This window comes from Aquarana catesbeiana, linkage group LG11 (assembly GCF_042186555.1).
Source record: "Aquarana catesbeiana isolate 2022-GZ linkage group LG11, ASM4218655v1, whole genome shotgun sequence".
In the NCBI taxonomy this organism is placed as follows: domain Eukaryota; kingdom Metazoa; phylum Chordata; class Amphibia; order Anura; family Ranidae; genus Aquarana; species Aquarana catesbeiana.
The window spans coordinates 281,497,060-281,519,068 of NC_133334.1; the positions used below are offsets into that span (position 1 = coordinate 281,497,060).

At 45.6% G+C, this 22,009-nt stretch overlaps 2 protein-coding genes across 2 annotated transcripts in view; both read right to left on the reverse strand.

Annotated features, from left to right (window-relative positions):
- ANKRD11 (ankyrin repeat domain containing 11) overlaps window positions 1-22,009 on the reverse strand; it is a 128,049-nt gene that overhangs the window by 23,262 nt on the left and 82,778 nt on the right.
- SPG7 (SPG7 matrix AAA peptidase subunit, paraplegin) overlaps window positions 1-22,009 on the reverse strand; it is a 47,419-nt gene that overhangs the window by 15,583 nt on the left and 9,827 nt on the right. The window contains exons 5-12 of the mRNA XM_073605944.1: window positions 20,417-20,556; window positions 18,613-18,715; window positions 16,471-16,596; window positions 13,430-13,592; window positions 6,942-7,115; window positions 5,110-5,234; window positions 4,913-5,015; window positions 1,593-1,703 (exon numbers count right to left, since the gene is read on the reverse strand). Coding sequence (XP_073462045.1) covers window positions 1,593-1,703; window positions 4,913-5,015; window positions 5,110-5,234; window positions 6,942-7,115; window positions 13,430-13,592; window positions 16,471-16,596; window positions 18,613-18,715; window positions 20,417-20,556 — 1,045 coding nt within the window. The remainder of the gene's footprint in view (window positions 1-1,592; window positions 1,704-4,912; window positions 5,016-5,109; window positions 5,235-6,941; window positions 7,116-13,429; window positions 13,593-16,470; window positions 16,597-18,612; window positions 18,716-20,416; window positions 20,557-22,009) is intronic.

Genomic DNA, 22,009 nt, shown 5'->3' on the forward strand with positions numbered 1-22,009 from the left:
TGGCTCCCTCCCCTGACCCACTGTTGGCTCCCTCCCCTGACCCACTGTTGGCTCCCTCCCCTGACCCACTGTTGGCTCCCTCCCCTGACCCACTGTTGGCTCCCTCCCCTGACCCACTGTTGGCTCCTCCCCTGACCCACTGTTGGCTCCTCCCCTGACCCACTGTTGGCTCCCTCCCCTGACCCACTGTTGGCTCCCTCCCCTGACCCACTGTTGGCTCCCTCCCCTGACCCACTGTTGGCTCCCTCCCCTGACCCACTGTTGGCTCCCTCCCCTGACCCACTGTTGGCTCCCTCCCCTGACCCACTGTTGGCTCCTCCCCTGACCCACTGTTGGCTCCTCCCCTGACCCACTGTTGGCTCCTCCCCTGACCCACTGTTGGCTCCTCCCCTGACCCACTGTTGGCTCCTCCCCTGACCCACCGCTGGCTGACAGTCCCATTCACTTTAATGGGATGGCTGGTGATGTGGTGGTGACACAACAAGGGGAGGGACGTGGCGGCAGCAGGTGATTGGACGCCCCCTAACAGGCGTTGCCATGATGGATCTGAAATGACAGGTGCTCTTTAAATGTAAGGATGGTGGTTAAATGTAACTGCTGGTAGTTGGAATCTCTAATAAATATTTGCAAACAAAATTAAGGTTTCCTATTTAGAATAATAAGCTGTCAGGTTAGTAAAACAGCGATATCAGAACCCGATTCAATCATATGGTTTATAGTGTACATAGGTTTGCAAAACAATGGGAGAAATTAATATTCCTGAACTTTGTTTTATCTCATGGTTACTGTGACATTGTGTGACTGTATCAATGCAGTGCAAGTTATCTCTGCCTGCAGAGCTTGGATTCATTGAATGAGTTTACCAAAAATGTAAATATTGCAGAATATACAGCCTTATGCCCCGTACACCCGGTCGGATTTTCCGATGGAAAATGTCCGATCGGAGCGTGTTGTCGGAAATTCCGACCGTGTGTGGGCTCCATCGGACATTTTCCATCGGATTTTCCGACACACAAAGTTGGAGAGCAGGAGATAAAATTTTCCGACAACAAAATCCGTTGTCGGAAATTCCGATCGTGTGTACACAAATCCGACGGACAAAGTGCCACGCATGCTCAGAATAAATAAAGAGATGAAAGCTATTGGCCACTGCCCCATTTATAGTCCCGACGTACGTGTTTTACATCACCGCGTTTAGAACGATCGGATTTTCCGACAACTTTGTGTGACCGTGTGTATGCAAGACAAGTTTGAGCCAACATCCGTCGGAAAAAAATCCTAGGATTTTGTTGTCGGAATGTCCGAACAAAGTCTGACCGTGTGTACGGGGCATTATACTACATAACTGAGCTCCATTTCATGCTGAATAAACAAAATAAATTATTAATGTATCTTAAATAGAAAACTATCTTTTTTTTACTCCAAAAAGCATTTTATTAAAATAAATTTGATAAAAATAAAAAAATCCCATTTAAAATAAAAAAAAAAAATCTGATTTGTTTTTAAAAAAATCATTGATTTGTATCCACCCTGGTACGCACAAACAGCTACGCTATACCCTATATACAAATTGAGAGGTTTGTAATTCTTACCTGCAATCACTCTCTCCACAGCATACTCAAAGTTGGAGGTGTGCACTGACTGATGGCCCTCCCGCGCTGCGTGCAGAGCCGCCTCGTTACAAATATTAGCAATATCCGCTCCTAAAAAGGGAAGATGCACGTTTGCAATTACTATTTAGAAAAAGGACATTCTGCCTAAAGGTGATGCTCAACTTATAGAAAGATTTCCGTGGACTGAAGTCGCCCCCAAAAGATTAGAATCACTTCTGGGCATTCCAGAGATCTCACTGCCGCAGTTTCTGGCTCTTCTCCAGCTCATCTCGGGGTTCACATGCAGCAAGGAGGCTGCGACTCTCCCAATGGCGGAAACATTCGTGCAAGCATGGCGACTCAAGGGCAAAAAAAAAATCTCACTACCAGATTCATCAAGACACAGAACAGGTTTACATTTGCAGCCTCAACCAAAACAATTAGCTTTTATTACATTTTTTTTCTTAACTCTTATAGTGAACCCATGGGGTAGACTATGTTCGAGGGAATACTTTTGGCTTGACGGAGGCATTTCTCTTGATGTGATGGACAAGAGAACATCTACAGTGCCATCGGTCCTATTGGATCCAAATTCTATGACCTGATTTTTCACCTTTGGGGTGACCTACATACAACCATCAGTAGCAGACCTGATATGAATCCCATATTAAGTTCCAATCATTTCACTTGAAGCGTGTTTGCCCCATGGGCCGGCAGCCGCAATTTTCTGAGACACCTCCTAGTTTCCTTTTCATGGTTTCCCAATATTCATCCTTCGTATGGAGTTGGAGCTTTATATATAAACTTGTTTACAGTATATACACGGTCCTGAGGAAGCGTGGGCCTCCCGCGAAACACGTAGACCATCTGTGAATCAATGCATTTATTTACAAAACTTACAGGCTGTGAATTATTTGAAGGTTTCCATTTTTTGTCAAGTTTTTTTAACATTCCTTTTTTCATCATATGTAACAATAACATTCTGCGTACGTTAGTGGAGTTAGGAAGTGTCATGCCAATGTCAGCATTCATCTGTGTCTGCACTATTATTCTTTATGCTTTCTATTTTATATCATTTTCTCCTTGTAACTGTACAATGATTGCATCATAACTGCTAATATTTTGTAACCATACACTCTTTTCGAATAATGAACGTTATTTGTAAAAAAACAAAAGAACAAAAAAAACAAAAAAAAACAAAAACACCACAATAACATTTTGTAATTTTATACAAAAAAAAAAAAAGTGAACCCATGGCTATGCTATTGACATCACAGTATTTCTATACGGTCAACAAGCAGGAAACAAGCTTTCAAACAAGTCCTCCCTGACCTCTGTAGCTGCAAGCGCTATGGAGCAATGCATCAAAGTTCATAGAAAATGCATGGCTGACATCATTCAAGTTGTTGCTCTGGTAGCTCAGCTCCCCTTCTCAGATCACCCGCTCTTTGTTTACATTAGAGGGCCATTTATTTGTTTATTACAGGTGCTTATATAGTGCTTTCAATTTACGCAGCGCTTTATATACACACACATAGCAAAACCTTGGATTGCGAGTAACGCGGTTTACGAGCGTTTCGCAATACAAGCTGTTTTTTTTTTTTTTAATCCTGATTCGGTTTGTGAGCGTTGTCTTGCAAGATGAGTAGAATTCAAGCCTCTAGGCCTAGGGTGTGCAGTACTGCATTTGGCCAGAGGTGTGGGGGCGCCGGAGACGCTTGGAGACACTCAGTTCCCGAGTGTCTCCGAGCATCTCCGGCGCCCCCACACCTCTGGCCACATGCACTACTGCATACACTAGCAGTGACACTGGAACAAATTATCTGAGTTTCCATTGATTTCTATGGGGAAACACGCTTTGATTTACGAGTGCTTTGGACTACAAGCATTCTTCTGGAATGGATTAGAATGTAAGGTACTACTGTATACATTCACATTAGTCCCCGCCCCATGGAGTGTGGGAGGAAACTGGAGTACCTGGAGGAAACCCATGCAGGCACAGGGAGAACATGCAAACTCCAGGCAGGTAGTGCCATGGTTGGGATTCGAACCAACGACCTAAGTGCTGGCAGGAAAAGGTGTTAACCATTTAACCGCAGTGCTGCCGTAGAGGGAAGCTGAGTCACTGCTGTTGGGGGAAGCTGAGCTGCTGACAGATAAACCTAAAATTGTGACCATACTGAAGATGAGACACCACTTTATGCCAACTCAGTGTTGAACAATATGTATGTATATGGCCTCAGCCAGCGATACTCCAGGCCACGCCCCCTGATACCTTTCACCCCGCCCACCGAGCTTGGTCACAGAGGTGGGGAAAAGAGAGTGGGACAGCGACATATAAATGATTATCATTGGCCGTGAAGGAGGAAAGGAACAGACGTGTGAGATCAATGGTGATGGAGTGAGCTGATTTGTGGTGATGAAGAGAGCATGTTTAACGTGAATATGCAAATGATTAAAATGAGAAAGATAAGAGTGAAAAAAAAATGAAAGTGAAAAACAAGCAAATAACAAAAAAAGAAAAGGGGAATAGAAGAATAGTAAAACTAAATAAATAAATAGAATCATAAGAAAATAAAAGCAAGAAGATAGAAAAAAAAATGATGAAATATAAAAAAATAAATAAATAAAATACGTAGAAGTAAAAGTAAAAAAAAATTGTGAAATATTAGAAATAAGAAAAAAAAAAAAAAAGGAGTAATAAGGAGTAAAAGGAATAAAAAATTAATTAAACTATATAAAATAAAAGATGAAAAATGAAAAAAAGTGAATGAAAATAAAATAAAATAGAAGTTAAAAATAATTATAATGAATAATGATTGTGGTGAAAAAAAATAAAAAATAATATATAATAAATTATAAATAAAAAAAAAAAACAAATAGGAAAAAAATTGTGACAAAAGTTGGAACATAAATCAAAAATACCAAGCCCCGGTGGGTGGGGCGAAATGCGTTGGCCTGGGAGTAGCGCTGACTGCAGCCATACACATACACATTGTATCAACACCGGGTTGTCTCCTCTTCAATGTGCTCACACTTCTGGATTAGTGATTGTACGCCTGCCCCCATTTTCGGAAGACCGATGGGAAGATCTTTGGTCATCCACCTTTGAGCGGCGCCCATCATTATCTACGTGACCACAGTAAATGGTGACCTTGCTCCTGCTGTAAGGTTTAAGGATGAATATCTCCCCAGTGCCATGGCTACAGAGGTCAGTGAGAGTTTATTTTAAACCTCGTTAACATCTAAATACTTGGGAGGACTGTAGCCCAGCCACAGGTTCCCTTTGAATGAGGATTTGGTTCGGATAGAAATCTTACCACTGAATCCTGGAGTGAGCTCGGCCAAACGCTGGGAGTAGAAGCTTCCCGGTTGTGTCAACTTCAGGCTCTTCAGGTGCTGCTCAAAAATCTCTCTTCTCTCCTGAAATGCAGAGGAGAAGCTTTGCTTCAATCAAGAGCCAAGAAGCCTAGACTACGAATAATGACAGAAGACCGGATTATGGGATCGGACTGACCTGTAATGTGGGGAGATCGATGAAGATGTGTCTGTCCAGTCTTCCTGGTCGCATCAATGCGTTGTCCAGAACGTCGGCTCTGTTGGTGGAGGCGAGCACTATCACATGATCAGTGGTACCCATACCTGGCAGAGACATGAGAAGACACAGACATTAAAGTGGTTGTAAACCCTCCATATACCCAGTGCAGTGACTATCTTCAGGTGATATACAGAGATTAAACAAATCCTCCTATGTAAGTTGTATCTGTTTATCTGCAGTCTTCTCTTCTCTACATCCATTCAAAGTGCTGAATTTATAAGCTTGTCTTATGCCCTGTACACACGGTCGGATTTTCCGACGAAAAATGTTCTATGGGAGCTTGTTGGCGGAAATTCTGACCGTGTGTCGGCTCCATCGGACATTTTTCATCGGAATTTCCGACACACAAAATTTGAGATCTGGATCTCAAATTTTCCGACAACAAAATCCGTTGTCGTAAATTCCGATCGCGCGTAGACAATTCCGACGCACAAAATTCCACGCATGCTGGGAATCGAGCAGAAGAGCCGCACTGGCTATTGAACCTCCCTTTTCTAGCGTCGTTGTACGTGTCGTACGTCACCGCGCTCTGGACGTTCGGAATTTCCGACAACATTTGTGTGACCGTGTGTATGCAAGACAAGTTTGAGCCAACATCCGTCGAAAAAAAAACATGGATTTTATTGTCAGCCAGCGCTATTCCCAGGCCGACGCATTTCGCCCCCCCCCCCCACCGGGGCTTGATATTTTTGATTTATTTGTTTTTTGTTTATTTATAATGTATTATATATTATTTTTTAATTTTTTCACCACAATCATTATTCATTATAATTATTATTATTTTTAACTTCTATTTTATTTTATTTTCATTCACTTGTTTTTCATTTTTCATCTTTTATTTTATATAGTTTTAATTAATTTTTTTATTCCTCGCCTCCTTTATTTTTTTTGAGTGCATTAGAGTGCAGAAAAAAGGGGGCGGAGAGCTGAAGTTACTCTCTGCAGAGCTCATGAGGAGAGCTCAGAGCTGATTGGAGAGAAGGGACACCCCCCCCCCCTTTCACACAGCAAACAGGAACAGAGCTGAGGCTGTCAATCAGCTGGAGCTCCGCCCCCTGTCACCTTTTTATCTCTTGGTGTCAGGAAAACTTGTCAGAAGTGACTCATGCTGATAGCAGAGGAAGGAGGCAGCAGATAGAAATGACACTTAGTGCTCTGGACTGAGACAAGTACACACTATAGAGCAGCCGTCATTAAATGGCGGCCCGCGGTCCGAGCACGGTCGTGAGCGTAGTGCCTAGTGTCAGCAGTCACTGGTTTGCTGGGGCCACGGGTTTCCCATTAATCAGTGACGTCGCGCGTGTGCGCCTCGCTCCCAGCTTTCGCTCCCGGCCAGGCCCACAAGTTGGGGGCGAGATGTCACGTGCCCCCCCCCCCCCCCCCCGCTGCTTGCTGCTCTCACTCTCCTAGCTGGGCCGCGAGTTGGGGGCGTGACATGTGCTCACTCCGCCGCCCTGCTGCTGGCGGCTCCAGGCTTCCGGCTCTCACTCCTCGCGAGGTAAATCTCGCAGCTTCTGTCCCCTGCAGCTCGTCAATTGTGCCGAATCCTGCAAGCAAGACGTTCAGTAGAAGGCACACTCACTCGATATGTGGACTTAGATGTAATAGATTTCTGCCATGAAGCTTGGGTTTGGCTTTGGTCCTGGGACTACGATCTTATGGCAGAATTATACACACAAAGATCGTATAACGATCGGATACAAAACTAAAAAACAACACGATCAGCAGCTGTCATTGTGACGTCGCCTCACCATCCATCTCTACCAGCAGCTGGTTCAGCGTTTGCTCCTCCTCGGTGTTGGAGACGGCAGACATGTTTGTGGACCTCTTCTTTCCCACGGCATCGACCTCATCAATGTAAACGATGCAGGGAGCTCGGGCACGAGCTTCCTTGAAGAGGCTGCGCATGCGTGCTGCACCTAGACCTGATGGGACGGGGGAGGCAAGAGATGTTATGGAGGCATTTACATGTTCACAGCAAAAGAGTTAAAACCTACCCCCAACCTAACCTTTAGTTGGAGGTCCGCACACACAAAGAGGAAGCTGAATATGTAAATGGCAACAGAGGAAACGACATTATCTAGAGCAGATTTTCTCAGCCTCCAAAAGGTTGCTGGTTAGGTTCGTTTTCTAAAGCACCGCCCATTATTAACCATTGCTGCGGCTTTTTTTTTTTTTTTTTAATAGAAATGTCACCCTTTTCATACCCTGTGTTACTCTGCTCTCTCCTCCTCCCAGCATATTTCTTGTAAGCAGATTAAAGTGATTGTAAGGGTTCTTTTTTTTTTAAAAAAAATAACAAACACATCATACTTGCCTCCACTGTACAGCTTGTTTTGCACAGAGTGGCCCCGATCCTCCTCTTCTGGGGTCCCCCGGTGGCTCTCGCGGCTCCTCCCCACATCGGATAACCCCCTAGGAGAAGCGCTTTCCCGGGGGGTTACCTTGCGGGGCGCGCTCCCGATTCCAGCATTCGGCGTCCATAGAGGCCGAATCCAGGACTCGGCCCCGCCCCCCGCATCATTGGATTTGATTGACAGCAGCGGGAGCCAATGGCTGCGCTGCTATCAATCTATCTAATCAAGAGCCGAGAACCCCCGGGCAGAGAGACGGCGCGTCCTCGTGGGACAAGTTCTAGGGCTCAGGTAAGTAAAACAGGGGGGGGGGGGGGGGGCTGGGGGGGGTCACTGCCAGGTGTATTTTCACCTTAATGCATAGGATGCACGATGGTTTACAACCCCTTTAACATTGCAACTCATCCTATTGGCTTCCTGTGCTGCTTCTACCTTACCCATTCTGAGCTCTGCTGTACAAAGGAGTGTATTAAAAATGTAAACATTGCAAAACTAACTCACAATACAGGATAACATAAAATGGGGTTGTGACCTGTCCACTTGCTTTTAGCAGAATGCACCAACATGCCTCCATCCCAATGGATACAGAAATGACTGCATTTTGTTTTAAGACCTATGTTATTAAACTTTATACCATTTCTACCTCGCAACATTTTCTGTGGGTATCATTACCACGTACAGGATCCACTCTAGACATCTCACCATAGCATTTTGTGCAATTTGGATACACTCACCAACATGCCTCACACAAAGTCCCGCCTTTATCCCCCACAGGGGCGTTGCTAGGTCTACAAAAGATCTGGGGATAGAGCCCATAGCAACGTAGTAAAGAAAGTCATACACTTGGGCGGGCACACACATACATCAGGGTTCCCAGAGAGCCCCCCGTACATCAGGGTCCCCAGAGAGCCTCCTCCTTAAATCAGGGTCCCCAGAGAGCCTCCCCCTTGCATCAGGGTCCTCAAAGAGCCCCCCACTTACATCAGGGTCCCCAGAGAACCTCCCGTCCTCTTGGGGACCCCTGCAGAGACTCGGGGCTATGGGCCCCAGATGTGGGGCTATAGCCTCAAAAGCCACCCCCTAGCGACGCCACTGATCCCCCATATTTTTTCACAATACAGGATATTTTCCCTTAAAAAAAAATATATGTCTTGACTATACTCCATGTACATGTGCATTATACTCTGTGGCCACTAGATGGCAGCCTTTGTATGTTAAATAACCTTCCTAGAGATGGGCGGCATTGTGGGTCTATACTGACACATCTTCTACCCAGTACCGCTGCTTTCAGACACACCTGTATGCATTCAAACTAGAGATGCTCCGAAATTTCGGCCGAAAATTGTGTTTTTTGGAATTTTACCCATAAAAGAAAAAAAGGTGCCGAAAATGGCACCGAAAACTGTGCTTATGGCGTGTTCTTCATGGGTCATGTGACTCAAAAACCGCATCAAAAAACATAAGAGGTGCGTTCTTGCTGCGTTTTCAATGCATTACAAATGGGGGGGAGGGGGCGGCGTTTGATGTTTAATTCCACAACGGAAGCGCAAGGGACCAGCGTGAAGACACTAATCAGCCACTTTATTAGGTCCACCTGTACAATCGCTCGGTAACACAAATTGCTAATCAGCCAATCACATGGCAGCCACTCAATGCATTTAGGCCTCTAGACGTGGTGAAGACGACTTGCTGAACTTTGAACCGAGCCTCAGAATAGGGAAGAAAGGGGATCTCGGTGACTTTGAACGTGGCAGGGTTGTTGGTGGCAGACGGGCCGGTCTGAGTATTTCTGGGATTTTCACACACAACCATCTCTCGGGATTACAGAGAATGGTGGGAAAATAAGAAAATATCCAGTGAGCGGCGGTTGTGTGGAGGAAAATGCCTTGTTGATGTCAGAGGAGAATGGGCAGACTGGTTCCAGATGATAGAAAGACAACAGGAACTCCAATAACCTCTCGTTACATCCAAGGTATGCAGAATACCATCTCTGAACACACAACACATCCAACCTTGAAGCAGATGGGCTACAGCAGCAGAAGACCACACCGGGTGTCACTCCTGTCAGCTAAGAACAGGAAACTGAGGCTACAATTGGCACAGGATCACCGAAATTGGACAATAGAAGATTGGAAAAACGTTGCCCGATCTGATGAGTCTGTATTTCAGCTCCGACATTCAGATGGTGGTGTCAGAATTTGGCGCATGGATCCATCCTGCCTTGTATCACTGGTTCAGGCTGGTGGTGGGGGTGTAATGGTGTGGGGGATGGGGTATCACCGGTTCAGGCTGGTGGTGGGGGTGTAATGGTGTGGGGGATGGGATATCACCGGTTCAGGCTGGTGGTGGGGGTGTAATGGTGTGGGGGATGGGGTATCACCGGTTCAGGCTGGTGGTGGGGGTGTAATGGTGTGGGGGATGGGATATCACCGGTTCAGGCTGGTGGTGGGGGGTGTAATGGTGTGGGGGATGGGGTATCACCGGTTCAGGCTGGTGGTGGGGATGTAATGGTGTGGGGGATGGGGTATCACCGGTTCAGGCTGGTGGTGGGGGTGTAATGGTGTGGGGGATGGGATATCACTGGTTCAGGCTGGTGGTGGGGGTGTAATGGTGTGGGGGATGGGATATCACCGGTTCAGGCTGGTGGTGGGGGTGTAATGGTGTGGGGGATGGGATATCACCGGTTCAGGCTGGTGGTGGGGGTGTAATGGTGTGGGGGATGGGATATCACCGGTTCAGGCTGGTGGTGGGGGTGTAATGGTGTGGGGGATGGGGTATCACTGGTTCAGGCTGGTGGTGGAGGTGTAATGGTGTGGGGGATGGGGTATCACTGGTTCAGGCTGGTGGTGGGGGTGTAATGGTGTGGGGGATGGGATATCACTGGTTCAGGCTGGTGGTGGGGGTGTAATGGTGTGGGGGGATGGGGTATCACTGGTTCAGGCTGGTGGTGGGGGTGTAATGGTGTGGGGGATGGGGTATCACCGGTTCAGGCTGGTGGTGGAGGTGTAATGGTGTGGGGGGATGGGGTATCACCGGTTCAGGCTGGTGGTGGAGGTGTAATGGTGTGGGGGATGGGGTATCACTGGTTCAGGCTGGTGGTGGGGGTGTAATGGTGTGGGGGATGGGATATCACTGGTTCAGGCTGGTGGTGGTGGTGGGGGTGTAATGGTGTGGGGGATGGGGTATCACCGGTTCAGGCTGGTGGTGGTGGTGGGGGTGTAATGGTGTGGGGGATGGGGTATCACCGGTTCAGGCTGGTGGTGGGGGTGTAATGGTGTGGGGGATGGGATATCACCGGTTCAGGCTGGTGGTGGTGGTGTAATGGTGTGGGGGATGGGATATCACTGGTTCAGGCTGGTGGTGGGGGTGTAATGGTGTGGGGGATGGGATATCACCGGTTCAGGCTGGTGGTGGGGGTGTAATGGTGTGGGGGATGGGATATCACCGGTTCAGGCTGGTGGTGGTGGTGTAATGGTGTGGGGGATGGGATATCACTGGTTCAGGCTGGTGGTGGGGGGTGTAGTGGTGTGGGGGATGGGATATCACTGGTTCAGGCTGGTGGTGGGGGTGTAATGGTGCGGGGGATGGGGTGTCACTGTTTCCCCATCCCTGAGGACCCTACATTGGCTAACCGTAAAGAATCGGATCACATTCAAGACCCTCTGTCTCACCCATAAATGCATACAAGGAAATGCTCCTCAATACTTATGAGAGAAAATAAACCACTACACGCCCAATCGCAATCTTCGATCAGCGGACCAAAACCTCCTCTTCATTCCCAAGTCCCATCAATCAAAGGGAGACCGAAGATTCGCAGTCCAAGAACCTCGGCTATGGAACGCTCTACCAACTAACATCTACTTGGAAGAAAACCATCAGGCCTTCAGAAAAAAACTGAAGACCTTCCTCTTCTAAGGAGCTGGACGACACAGGATGGATAAGAGCCTTGAGGCGATTCAGTTCGCATTTACAGCGCTATACAAATCTTTCATTCATTCATTCAACCCGCTACTAGCAAGGGGGACCTAATAAAGGGGGTCCAACCCACTAATAGCAAGGAGAACCTAATAAAGGGGGTCCAACCCGCTACTAGCAAGGAGAACCTAATAAAGGGGGTCCAACCCGCTACTAGCAAGGGGGACCTAATAAAGGGGGTCCAACCCACTACTAGCAAGGGGGACCTAATAAAGGGGGTCCAACCCACTAATAGCAAGGAGAACCTAATAAAGGGGGTCCAACCCGCTACTAGCAAGGAGAACCTAATAAAGGGGGTCCAACCCGCTACTAGCAAGGGGGACCTAATAAAGGGGCTCCAACCCGCTACTAGCAAGGGGAACCTAATAAAGGGGGTCCAACCCACTACTAGCAAGGGGGACCTAATAAAGGGGGTCCAACCCGCTACTAGCAAGGGGGACCTAATAAAGGAGGTCCAACCCACTACTAGCAAGGGGGACCTAATAAAGGAGGTCCAACCCACTACTAGCAAGGGGGACCTAATAAAGGGGGTCCAACCCGCTACTAGCAAGGGGGATCTAATAAAGGGGGTCCAACCCACTACTAGCAAGGGGGACCTAATAAAGGGGGTCCAACCCACTAATAGCAAGGAGAACCTAATAAAGGGGGTCCAACCCGCTACTAGCAAGGAGAACCTAATAAAGGGGGTCCAACCCGCTACTAGCAAGGGGGACCTAATAAAGGGGCTCCAACCCGCTACTAGCAAGGGGAACCTAATAAAGGGGCTCCAACCCACTACTAGCAAGGGGGACCTAATAAAGGGGGTCCAACCCACTACTAGCAAGGGGGACCTAATAAAGGGGGTCCAACCCGCTACTAGCAAGGGGGACCTAATAAAGGAGGTCCAACCCACTACTAGCAAGGGGGACCTAATAAAGGAGGTCCAACCCACTACTAGCAAGGGGGACCTAATAAAGGGGGTCCAACCCGCTACTAGCAAGGGGGATCTAATAAAGGGGGTCCAACCCGCTACTAGAAAGATGGGCCTAATAAAGGGGGTCCAACCCGCTACTAGAAAGATGGGCCTAATAAAGGGGGTCCAACCCACTACTAGCAAGGGGGATCTAATAAAGGGGGTCCAACCCACTACTAGCCAGGTGGGCCTAATAAAGGGGGTCCAACCCGCTACTAGCAAGGGGGATCTAATAAAGGGGGTCCAACCCGCTACTAGCAAGGGGGATCTAATAAAGGGGGTCCAACCCGCTACTAGAAAGATGGGCCTAATAAAGGGGGTCCAACCCGCTACTAGAAAGATGGGCCTAATAAAGGGGGTCCAACCCGCTACTAGCAAGGGGGATCTAATAAAGGGGGTCCAACCCACTACTAGCCAGGTGGGCCTAATAAAGGGGGTCCAACCCGCTACTAGCAAGGGGGATCTAATAAAGGGGGTCCAACCCGCTACTAGCAAGGGGGACCTAATAAAGTGACTGGTGATTGTACATAGAATAAAGGGATGGATGGTTCTTGAGATTTTCTGGTGCTGATAATTCATTCATATTCATTTAAATTCATGATATTAAATTAAAAAGTTGAATATAATAGAATTATATATATATTTTTTTTTTTTCTAAAACTGTCATTTTCAGTTTTTGGCAAAGTGCATCCTGCATTTTCAGTTTCAGCGCCAAAATTCCCATCCAGTGTATCTCGAATTCAAACAACCAGCATTTCCTTCATGTGTGTAATAAATGTATATAAATGACAATATATTTCCATATACAGCACATAGACACAGGGTAGACACAGGGTGGGCACAGGGTAGGCACAGGGTGGGCACAGGGTGGGCACAGGGAGGGATTGTGAAGCCCAGTGCTGGGATGGGGGGACTCAGCAAACTACAATGAGCTCTTTGTTGTCCAGCACGATCTTACCTCCGATCACCTCCACAAACTCCGAGCCGGCCATTGCCAGGAACGGGACCTGCGCTTCTGTAGCTACGGCCTTCGCGAGCAAAGTCTTCCCACATCCCGGGGGCCCGAGAAGTAACGCTCCTTTAGGTACTTTAGCCCCCAAGTGTAGATATCTCTCTGGACTCTGCATCAAAGTGGAAAGCTTTAGTTGGAGGTTCAAATCACATCAAGAGAACTTGAATTTAGTTTTTTTTGGCAACGATGAAGCAATCTTGAAGATAACATTTTGGTTTCAAACTGACCGATGTAGGCATTTTACAGTTGAATAAATATTTTCAATTAAATATAATATTCTGCAATAATCACAGATGATAAAAACCCACTTTGAGCTCAAAATGCCATTGCAAATCTAGATGTTACCTTGTAAAAAAAAGTAGCAGTGACATCATCACTGTGCTGTACATAGCCTGTGCAGACATAGAACAGAACTGTGGGCGGGATCCAGCAGGCCACGCCCACTACAAGTGGATGCTGGCTGCCTACCATATGGAGCCCTGAGCAGGAAGCGCTCACATTTAGCAGCAGTAGTAATGTTACCGCTAAATGTTTCACATCACACAACACTCAGCTCCAGCCGAAAAAAAAAAAAAAAAAAAAAATTAAAAAAAAAAAAAAATTTTTTTTTTTTAAATATTTTTTTTTTTTTTAAATCAAAGAAATACTAAGGCTGGATTCACACTATGTGCAGAGATAGTGTGACCCTGTTCTCCTCTGAGGGTCATTGTCCATGCTGGGCAGACTTTGAAGCTTTATGTTTTTACAACTCGATGCAACAACTTCCCTCCCCTCTTTTTTTTTTTTTTACACTTCATAGAAATGTCACAAAGTGACGTTTCTTTCATTTCTATGCACCACAGCTAAGCTGCAGAGCATAAAAATGTAGTATGTGATGGAGAGGTGCGGAAAAAATGCAAACACATTGCACTTTTCTCCACCACTCCGCCCCGCAGCTGACAGCCATGTGGAAGAGTGAACAGAGCGCACAGGACACCATTGTTTTCTTCTTTCTGCAGCTCTCCACACAAGTGCCCTAAATTAACTACTTCCGCTCCAGAAGGTTTACCCCCCCCCCCCCCCCCTTCATGACCAAGCCATTTTTTTTTGTGATACGGCACTGCGTTGCTTTAACCACTTAAGCCCCAGAAGGATTTGCCCCCTTAATGACCAGGCCATTTTTTGCGATACGGCACTGCGTCGCTTTAACTGACAATTGCGCGGTCGTGCGACGCTGTAACCAAACAAAATTGATGTCCTTTTTTTCGCACAAATAGAGCTTTCTTTTGGTGGTATTTGATCACCTCTGGGGTTTTTATTTTTTGCGCTATAAACAAAAAAAAGACAGAAAATTTTGAAAGAAACCCAGTATTTTTTTTACTTTTTGCTATGATAAATATCCAAAAAAAAAAAAAATCAAAAAAACTAATTTCTTCATCTCATCAGTTTAGGCCAATATGTATTATTCTTGGTAAAAATAAATAAAATCGCAATAAGCGTATATTGATAGGTTTGCGCAAAAGTTATAGCGTCTACAAAATAGGGGATATATTTATGGCATTTGTATTATAATTTTTTTTTTTTTTTTACTAGTAGTAATCAGCGATTTTTAGCGGGATTGCGGCGGACAGATCGGACACTTGACACTTTTTTAGGACCGTTGACATTTATACAGCGATCAGAGCTAAAAATAGCCGCTGATTACTGTATAAATGTCACTGGCAGGGAAGGGGGCGATCAAGGGGTTAAGTGTGTCCTAAGGCGTGACTCTAATTGTGGAGGGGACTGACAGGCAGGGGAGAGAGGGAGAGGGAGAGGGAGAGGGAGAGGGAGAGGGAGAGAGAGAGAGAGAGATCGCTGTTTCTGATCACTAGGAACAGACGATCACTCTCTACTTACCTGACAGAACGGGGATCTGTCGGTTTTGATCCCCGTTCGGTCTCTCTCTGGAGCGATCGCGGGTCGCCTAGAGCTCTTAAAAGCGGGCGACATACACCTACGGTGATTCACGCAGCCGTGCCAACCTGTCATCATAAAAGGACGGTGGCCGGTCAGCAAGCGATTAACTGACGATTGCGCGGTCGTAAGACACTGTACCCAAACAAAATTTATGTCCTTTTTTACCCACAAATAGAGCTGCTTTCTTTTGGTGGTATTTGATCACCTCTGCGGTTTTTATTTTTTGCACCAAATAAAAAAAAAAAAAGAATTTTTAACACAAAATATTTTTTACTTTCTGCTATAAAACAACCAATTAAAAAAAAAAAAAAATCTAAAAATGTCTTCATCAATTTAGGTAAATATGTATTCTGCTACATGGTTTTGCTAATAAAAAAAAAAAAAAAATCCCAATAAGTTCAAATGATTAGTTTGCACAAAAGTTATAGCGTCTACAAACTATGAGATATTTTTATGGAATTTGTTTGTTTTTTTACTAGTAATGGCGGTGATCAACTGTGATATTGCGGCAGACAAAATCGGACACTTTTGACACCTTTTTGGGGACCAGTGACACTAATACAGTGATCAGTGCTAAAAAATATGCACTGTCACTGTACTGAGACTGGCAGGAAAGGGGTTAACATCAGGGGCAAGCAAAGGGTTAAATGTGTGCCTTGGGGGTGCTTTTTAACTGTGTGGGGGATGTGCTTGTACTGGGAGAAGACAGATCTGTACTCCTGCTTAGCAGAAACACAGGATCTCTGTCTCCCTCTACTAGCAGAACAGCGATCTGCCCTGTTTACATATGCAGACCGCCGCTCTGCCTCTCTCAGGAACGATTGGCGGGTCCGCTGGACCCACTGATTGGCTCCCGCTGTGTCCACTCACCTGTACGTGATTTTGCACAGGAAGCCGCTGCCCTGCAGTATATGTACGTGGGGCGGTCAGTAAGTGGTTAAAGGGGGACTCCACTTTTGTGTGAAAAAAACATAGCAAATAAATAAATAATCTAGCGTACACAAGTCATTGTAATTGAAGGTTATTAAAAATTCCTTTTCAAATATTACCTTTAAGTAATCCACAAATTCTTTAACTTCCATCTTAGCCTCATGCATCCCAGCAACATCTTTAAAGCTGATTCCCTTCCCAGAAGCTCCATCTACGATGGTGAAACGAGCCAATTTCAGCTGGTTCTGAAAAGAGAAAGATGTAAGGAACGAGTCCTCGGAAAATAAGGCTGAATGGTTCCAAAGGCGATTATAAAGGCAGAGAAGAGCTGCATACATCAGAAGCACCCCAATAATCGCTGCCACTCAACAATCATGGTGACCTTTGGCCAATTAAGGCCTGAACAAGTATTTTAGGGTTCATCACGCATATGGCTGTAAGGGAGCCTTACAATGTCTAGAGCTGTGGTGCTCAACTTTCTTGATATTGCGGGCCTCAAGTGCAGCCCCCAACATCACCAAAAGGGCCGCACATAAGATTCATCATCAGAGACAAACAACACACAACAGGATATAGTCAGAGACTGCAGACATGATACAGGAGATGATCAGAGACTGCAGACATAATACAGGAGATGGTCAGAGACTGCAGACGTGATACAGGAGATGGTCAGAGACTGCAGACGTGATACAGGAGATGGTCAGAGACTGCAGACGTGATACAGGAGATGATCAGAGACTGCAGACATGATACAGGAGATGGTCAGAGACTGCAGACATGATACAGGAGATGGTCAGAGACTGCAGACGTGATACAGGAGATGATCAGAGACTGCAGACGTGATACAGGAGATGGTCAGAGACTGCAGATGTGATACAGGAGATGGTCAGAGACTGCAGACATGATACAGGAGAGGGTCAGAGACTGCAGACGTGATACAGGAGATGGTCAGAGACTGCAGACATGATACAGGAGATGGTCAGAGACTGCAGACGTGATACAGGAGATGGTCAGAGACTGCAGACGTGATACAGGAGATGGTCAGAGACTGCAGACATGATACAGGAGATGGTCAGAGACTGCAGACGTGATACAGGAGATGATCAGAGACTGCAGACGTGATACAGGAGATGGTCAGAGACTGCAGATGTGATACAGGAGATGGTCAGAGACTGCAGACATGATACAGGAGAGGGTCAGAGACTGCAGACGTGATACAGGAGATGGTCAGAGACTGCAGACATGATACAGGAGATGGTCAGAGACTGCAGACGTGATACAGGAGATGGTCAGAGACTGCAGACATGATACAGGAGAGGGTCAGAGACTGCAGACGTGATACAGGAGATGATCAGAGACTGCAGACGTGATACAGGAGATGGTCAGAGACTGCAGATGTGATACAGGAGATGGTCAGAGACTGCAGACATGATACAAGAGATGGTCAGAGACTGCAGACATGATACAAGAGATGGTCAGAGACTGCAGACATGATACAGGAGATGGTCATAGACTGCAGACATAATACAAGAGATGGTCAGAGACTGCAGACATGATACAGAAGATGGTCAGAGACGGCAGACATGATACAGGAGATGGTCAGAGACTGCAGACATAATACAAGAGATGGTCAGAGACTGCAGACATGATACCGGAGATGGTCAGAGACTGCAGACATGATACCGGAGATGGTCAGAGACTGCAGACATAATACAAGAGATGGTCAGAGACTGCAGACATGATACCGGAGATGGTCAGAGACTGCAGACATGATACAGGAGATGGTCAGAGACTGCAGACATGATACAGGAGATGGTCAGAGACTGCAGACGTGATACAGGAGATGATCAGAGACTGCAGAAATGATACAAGGGATGGTCAGAGACTGCAGACATGATACAGGAGATTGTTCGTGAGGAGAGAGCGGCTCAGCCCCGCTCTGTTTGAGCCGGCTCCGAAGGGAGCCCGCATAAGTCCCCCCATTGCCCCATTGCAAGCAGCTTGCTATGAGGGCTCTCGGGGGGGGGGGGGGTGGCTGAGGGAGCCCAGAGCGCCATAGGGATATCCGAGAAGAGGAGGATTGGGGCTGCTCAGTGCAAAACCATTACACAGAGCAGGTAAGTATATCACGTTTGTTACTTAAAAAAAACAAATTTCACAATCACTTTAATCGATTACTGATATGCCTGTAGGAGATCATAAACAAGGAACCAGCAGAGCAGAATGATCCAGGCACAAGTATATTACGCTCTAAAACTTACAAAAGCAGAAAAACCTCCTTGACGGCCCGTCAGCCCGGCTGCCCGGAAAAATAAGTATAAAGCGCCAACAGCAAGGGAAGCGATGATTAAAGCATACGTGAATCTGTGAGGAAGAGAAGAGCCAAAAATAAATAAAAGAAGAAGATTAATTATGTGAAATCTGTAGAAAAACACAACAATTGTGAGGCAAACTAAAAAGACACATCCAGGTATACTTAGTAACAAGTGCAAAGAGCAACACTAAAAATGTTTAATGTTGCTGTAGGTCAAGAGGCCTACAGCAACATTAAAGGAGCTGCAGGAATATCTGGCAAGTCCTGGCTGTGTGGTGACAACAATCTCCCGTATTCTTCATATGTCTGGGCTATGGGGTAGAGAAGTGGTCATCAACTCCTGTCCTCAGGGCCCACTAACAGGCCAGGTTTTATGTATTACCTTGGGGGGAGATGCAGACTAGAATACTGCAATCACTGAGAAGCAAATGATATCACCTGTGATGTATTTCAGTTATCTTGCAAACCTGGCCTGTTAGTGGGTTCTGAGGACAGGAGTTGATGACCACTGGGGTAGAGTGACAGAAGCCTTTTCTTACCAAGAAAAACATCCAAGCCCGGCTAAATTTTGCAAAAACATATCCGAAGTCTCCCAAAAGCATGAGGGGAAAATGTGTTGTGGTCTGATGAAACCAAGGTTGAACTTTTTGACCAGAATACCAAAAGATATGTTTAGTGGAAAAACAACACTGCAAATCACCAAAAGAACACCATACACACCGTGAAGCATGGTGGTGGCAGCATCATGCTTTGGGGCTGTTTTTCTTCAGCTGGAACAGAGGCCTTAGTCCAGGTAGAGGGAATTATTAACGGTCCCAAATACCAGTCAATATTGGCACAAAACCTTCAGGCTTCTGCTAGAAAGCTGAACATGAAGAGGAACTTCATCTTCCAGCATGACAACGAACCAAAACATCCAAATCAACAAAGGAATGTCTTCACCAGAAAAAGATTAAAAAAAGTTTTGGAATGGCCCAGCCAGAGCCCAGACCTGAATCCCATTGAAAATCTGTGAGGAGATCTGAAGAGGGCTGTGCACAGGAGATGTCCTCCCAATCTGACAGATTTGGAGTGTTTTTGCAAAGAAGAGCGGGCAAATATTGCCAAGTAAAGATGTGCCACGCTGATAGACCCATACCAAAAAAGACTGAGATGTAATAAAATCAAAAGGGGGTTAAACAAAGTATTAGTGAGAAGGTGCGCACACTTATGTGACCGGATTATTTTATTTTTACTTCCCTCCACCTAAAAGATTTCAGTTTGCTGTGCAACTGGAGTTTTACAGTTTATAGGTCACATTAAAAGGTGGAAAAAGTCCTGAAATTATTTATATTTGTCTCATTTTTTTACATCACAGAAACCTGACATTTTACCAACAGGGGTGTGTAGACATACATACACACAAAATTATATATATTATACTATACATACACACACTATATATATATATATATATATATATATATATATATATCATACATACACTATATTTTATATATAGATATATATTATACATACACACACACTATATAAATATATTATACACACACACAATTTTTTTTTTTTTTTTTTTTTTTAGAGAAACAATTTGATAGGTCGCTGTGGGCAGCAGTAACTTTCCCTCCCAAATTAGGCTAAACCTCTGTTGGGAAACCCAATACTGCTGTTCTCCATTTACATAATAGCTTCCATGCCTCAAATTATTCAATATGGTTGAACAACGTCTGATAGACAAGAAGGACTCGCCGTACTTTCCAGAAAAGTCGATACGCCGGTATGTGACAGGGATTCGATCCATCACTGAAATGTTTAAGGAATCTTCTGCAGCACGAAGCTTTTCCTCAAACTTGTCTATGTTGGCAACTTTCATGCTGTAGACTTGGCGTCTGACCTGTGTAGAAGAAACCTCCTTTAAATGGTCACTTTGACAACATCATCTGCTAAGCTGCGTTATATTTAAAGCACTTCACAATGTAACGTCTTTATTAGAAATACAAAATATACGAAAAAAAAATATAAAATCATCACAACCCCTGACCTATTGAAAACAAACATAATCTATAAAGAACTTGCCATTTTTAGTTAAGGATGGGCAGAACACCCCCCAGGTCAGTTCGCAGCAGATCTCCCCAAAGGGGGGGAAATGCTCTAACCCGAATGGCGAAACCCATTGAAGTCTATGGGAGCCAAACAGGAAAAATCAAAAGTGCCCATTTTAACCTCTTGCCGCCCGTGCTATAGCCGAAAGACGGCTACAGCACGGGCTTAAACTGCCGGGAGGGCGTCCATGCAAGTCCTCCGTGCATGCGATGTCTGTGTCCCCCCTGCCCGATCCCGGCACCTTACCACGTGATCAGCTGTCAGCCAATGACAGCTGATCACGTGATGTAAACAGAAGCCGGTAATCGGGGAAAAAAGCCGATTACCCTCTTGTGTAAACGGGACATCAGTCCCGCACACTCCAGATCCACTGCTGCTAAACAGTGCCCACCAGTGCCACCTATCAATGCCCATCAGTGCCGCCTATCAATGCCCATCAGTGCCGCCTATCAATGCCCACCAGTGCCGCCTATCAATGCCCACCAGTGCCGCCTATCAATGCCCACCAGTGCCGCCTATCAGTGCCCATCAGTGCAGGAGAAAAATTACCCGTTTGCAAAATTTTATAACAAACTATGAAAACGTTTTATTTTTTGCTAAACAAACAAAAAAAAAGACCAAAAAAAAAACCCCAGTAGAGATTAAATACCACCAAAAGAAAGCTCTATTTGTGTGAAAAAAAATATAAAAACTTCATATGTGTACAGTGTTACATGACCGCATAATTGTCATTTAAAGTACGACAGTGCTGAAAGCTGAAAATTGGCCTGGGCAGGAAGGGGGGGAAAGTGTCCGGTAAGCAAGTGGTTAAAGGCTTATATGCAAGTAATTGGCCATAAAAGGGGTATGGGGGTCTGGACATTGCCCTGGGAGACATGTATCATGAAAAAACAAAAAAAAAACAAAATTAAAAAACAATAGTTTTTGCAGAAGCAGCAATTTTAATTATGCCCAAAGTGCAAAAATAAAAATAAAAAATTCCTTTAAATATAGGGCCTAGGGGGTCCCCTTAATGTGCCTGTGAAGTGGCGCATCTGTAGAACGCAAAAACGAGCTGCAGCAAAAATTACATTATCTAAGGAAAAAAAAAAACAAGTCAAATCCCATTGAAAATGACTTGCGGTTACAATTGCTGGCACCTGGCTAACGAAAAAATAAAGAAAAACTCTGCGTGCCCCCCCCCCCCCCCCCTGCAGTCCATACCAGACCCAAACATTTGGGTCTGGTATGGACTTGGAGGGGAA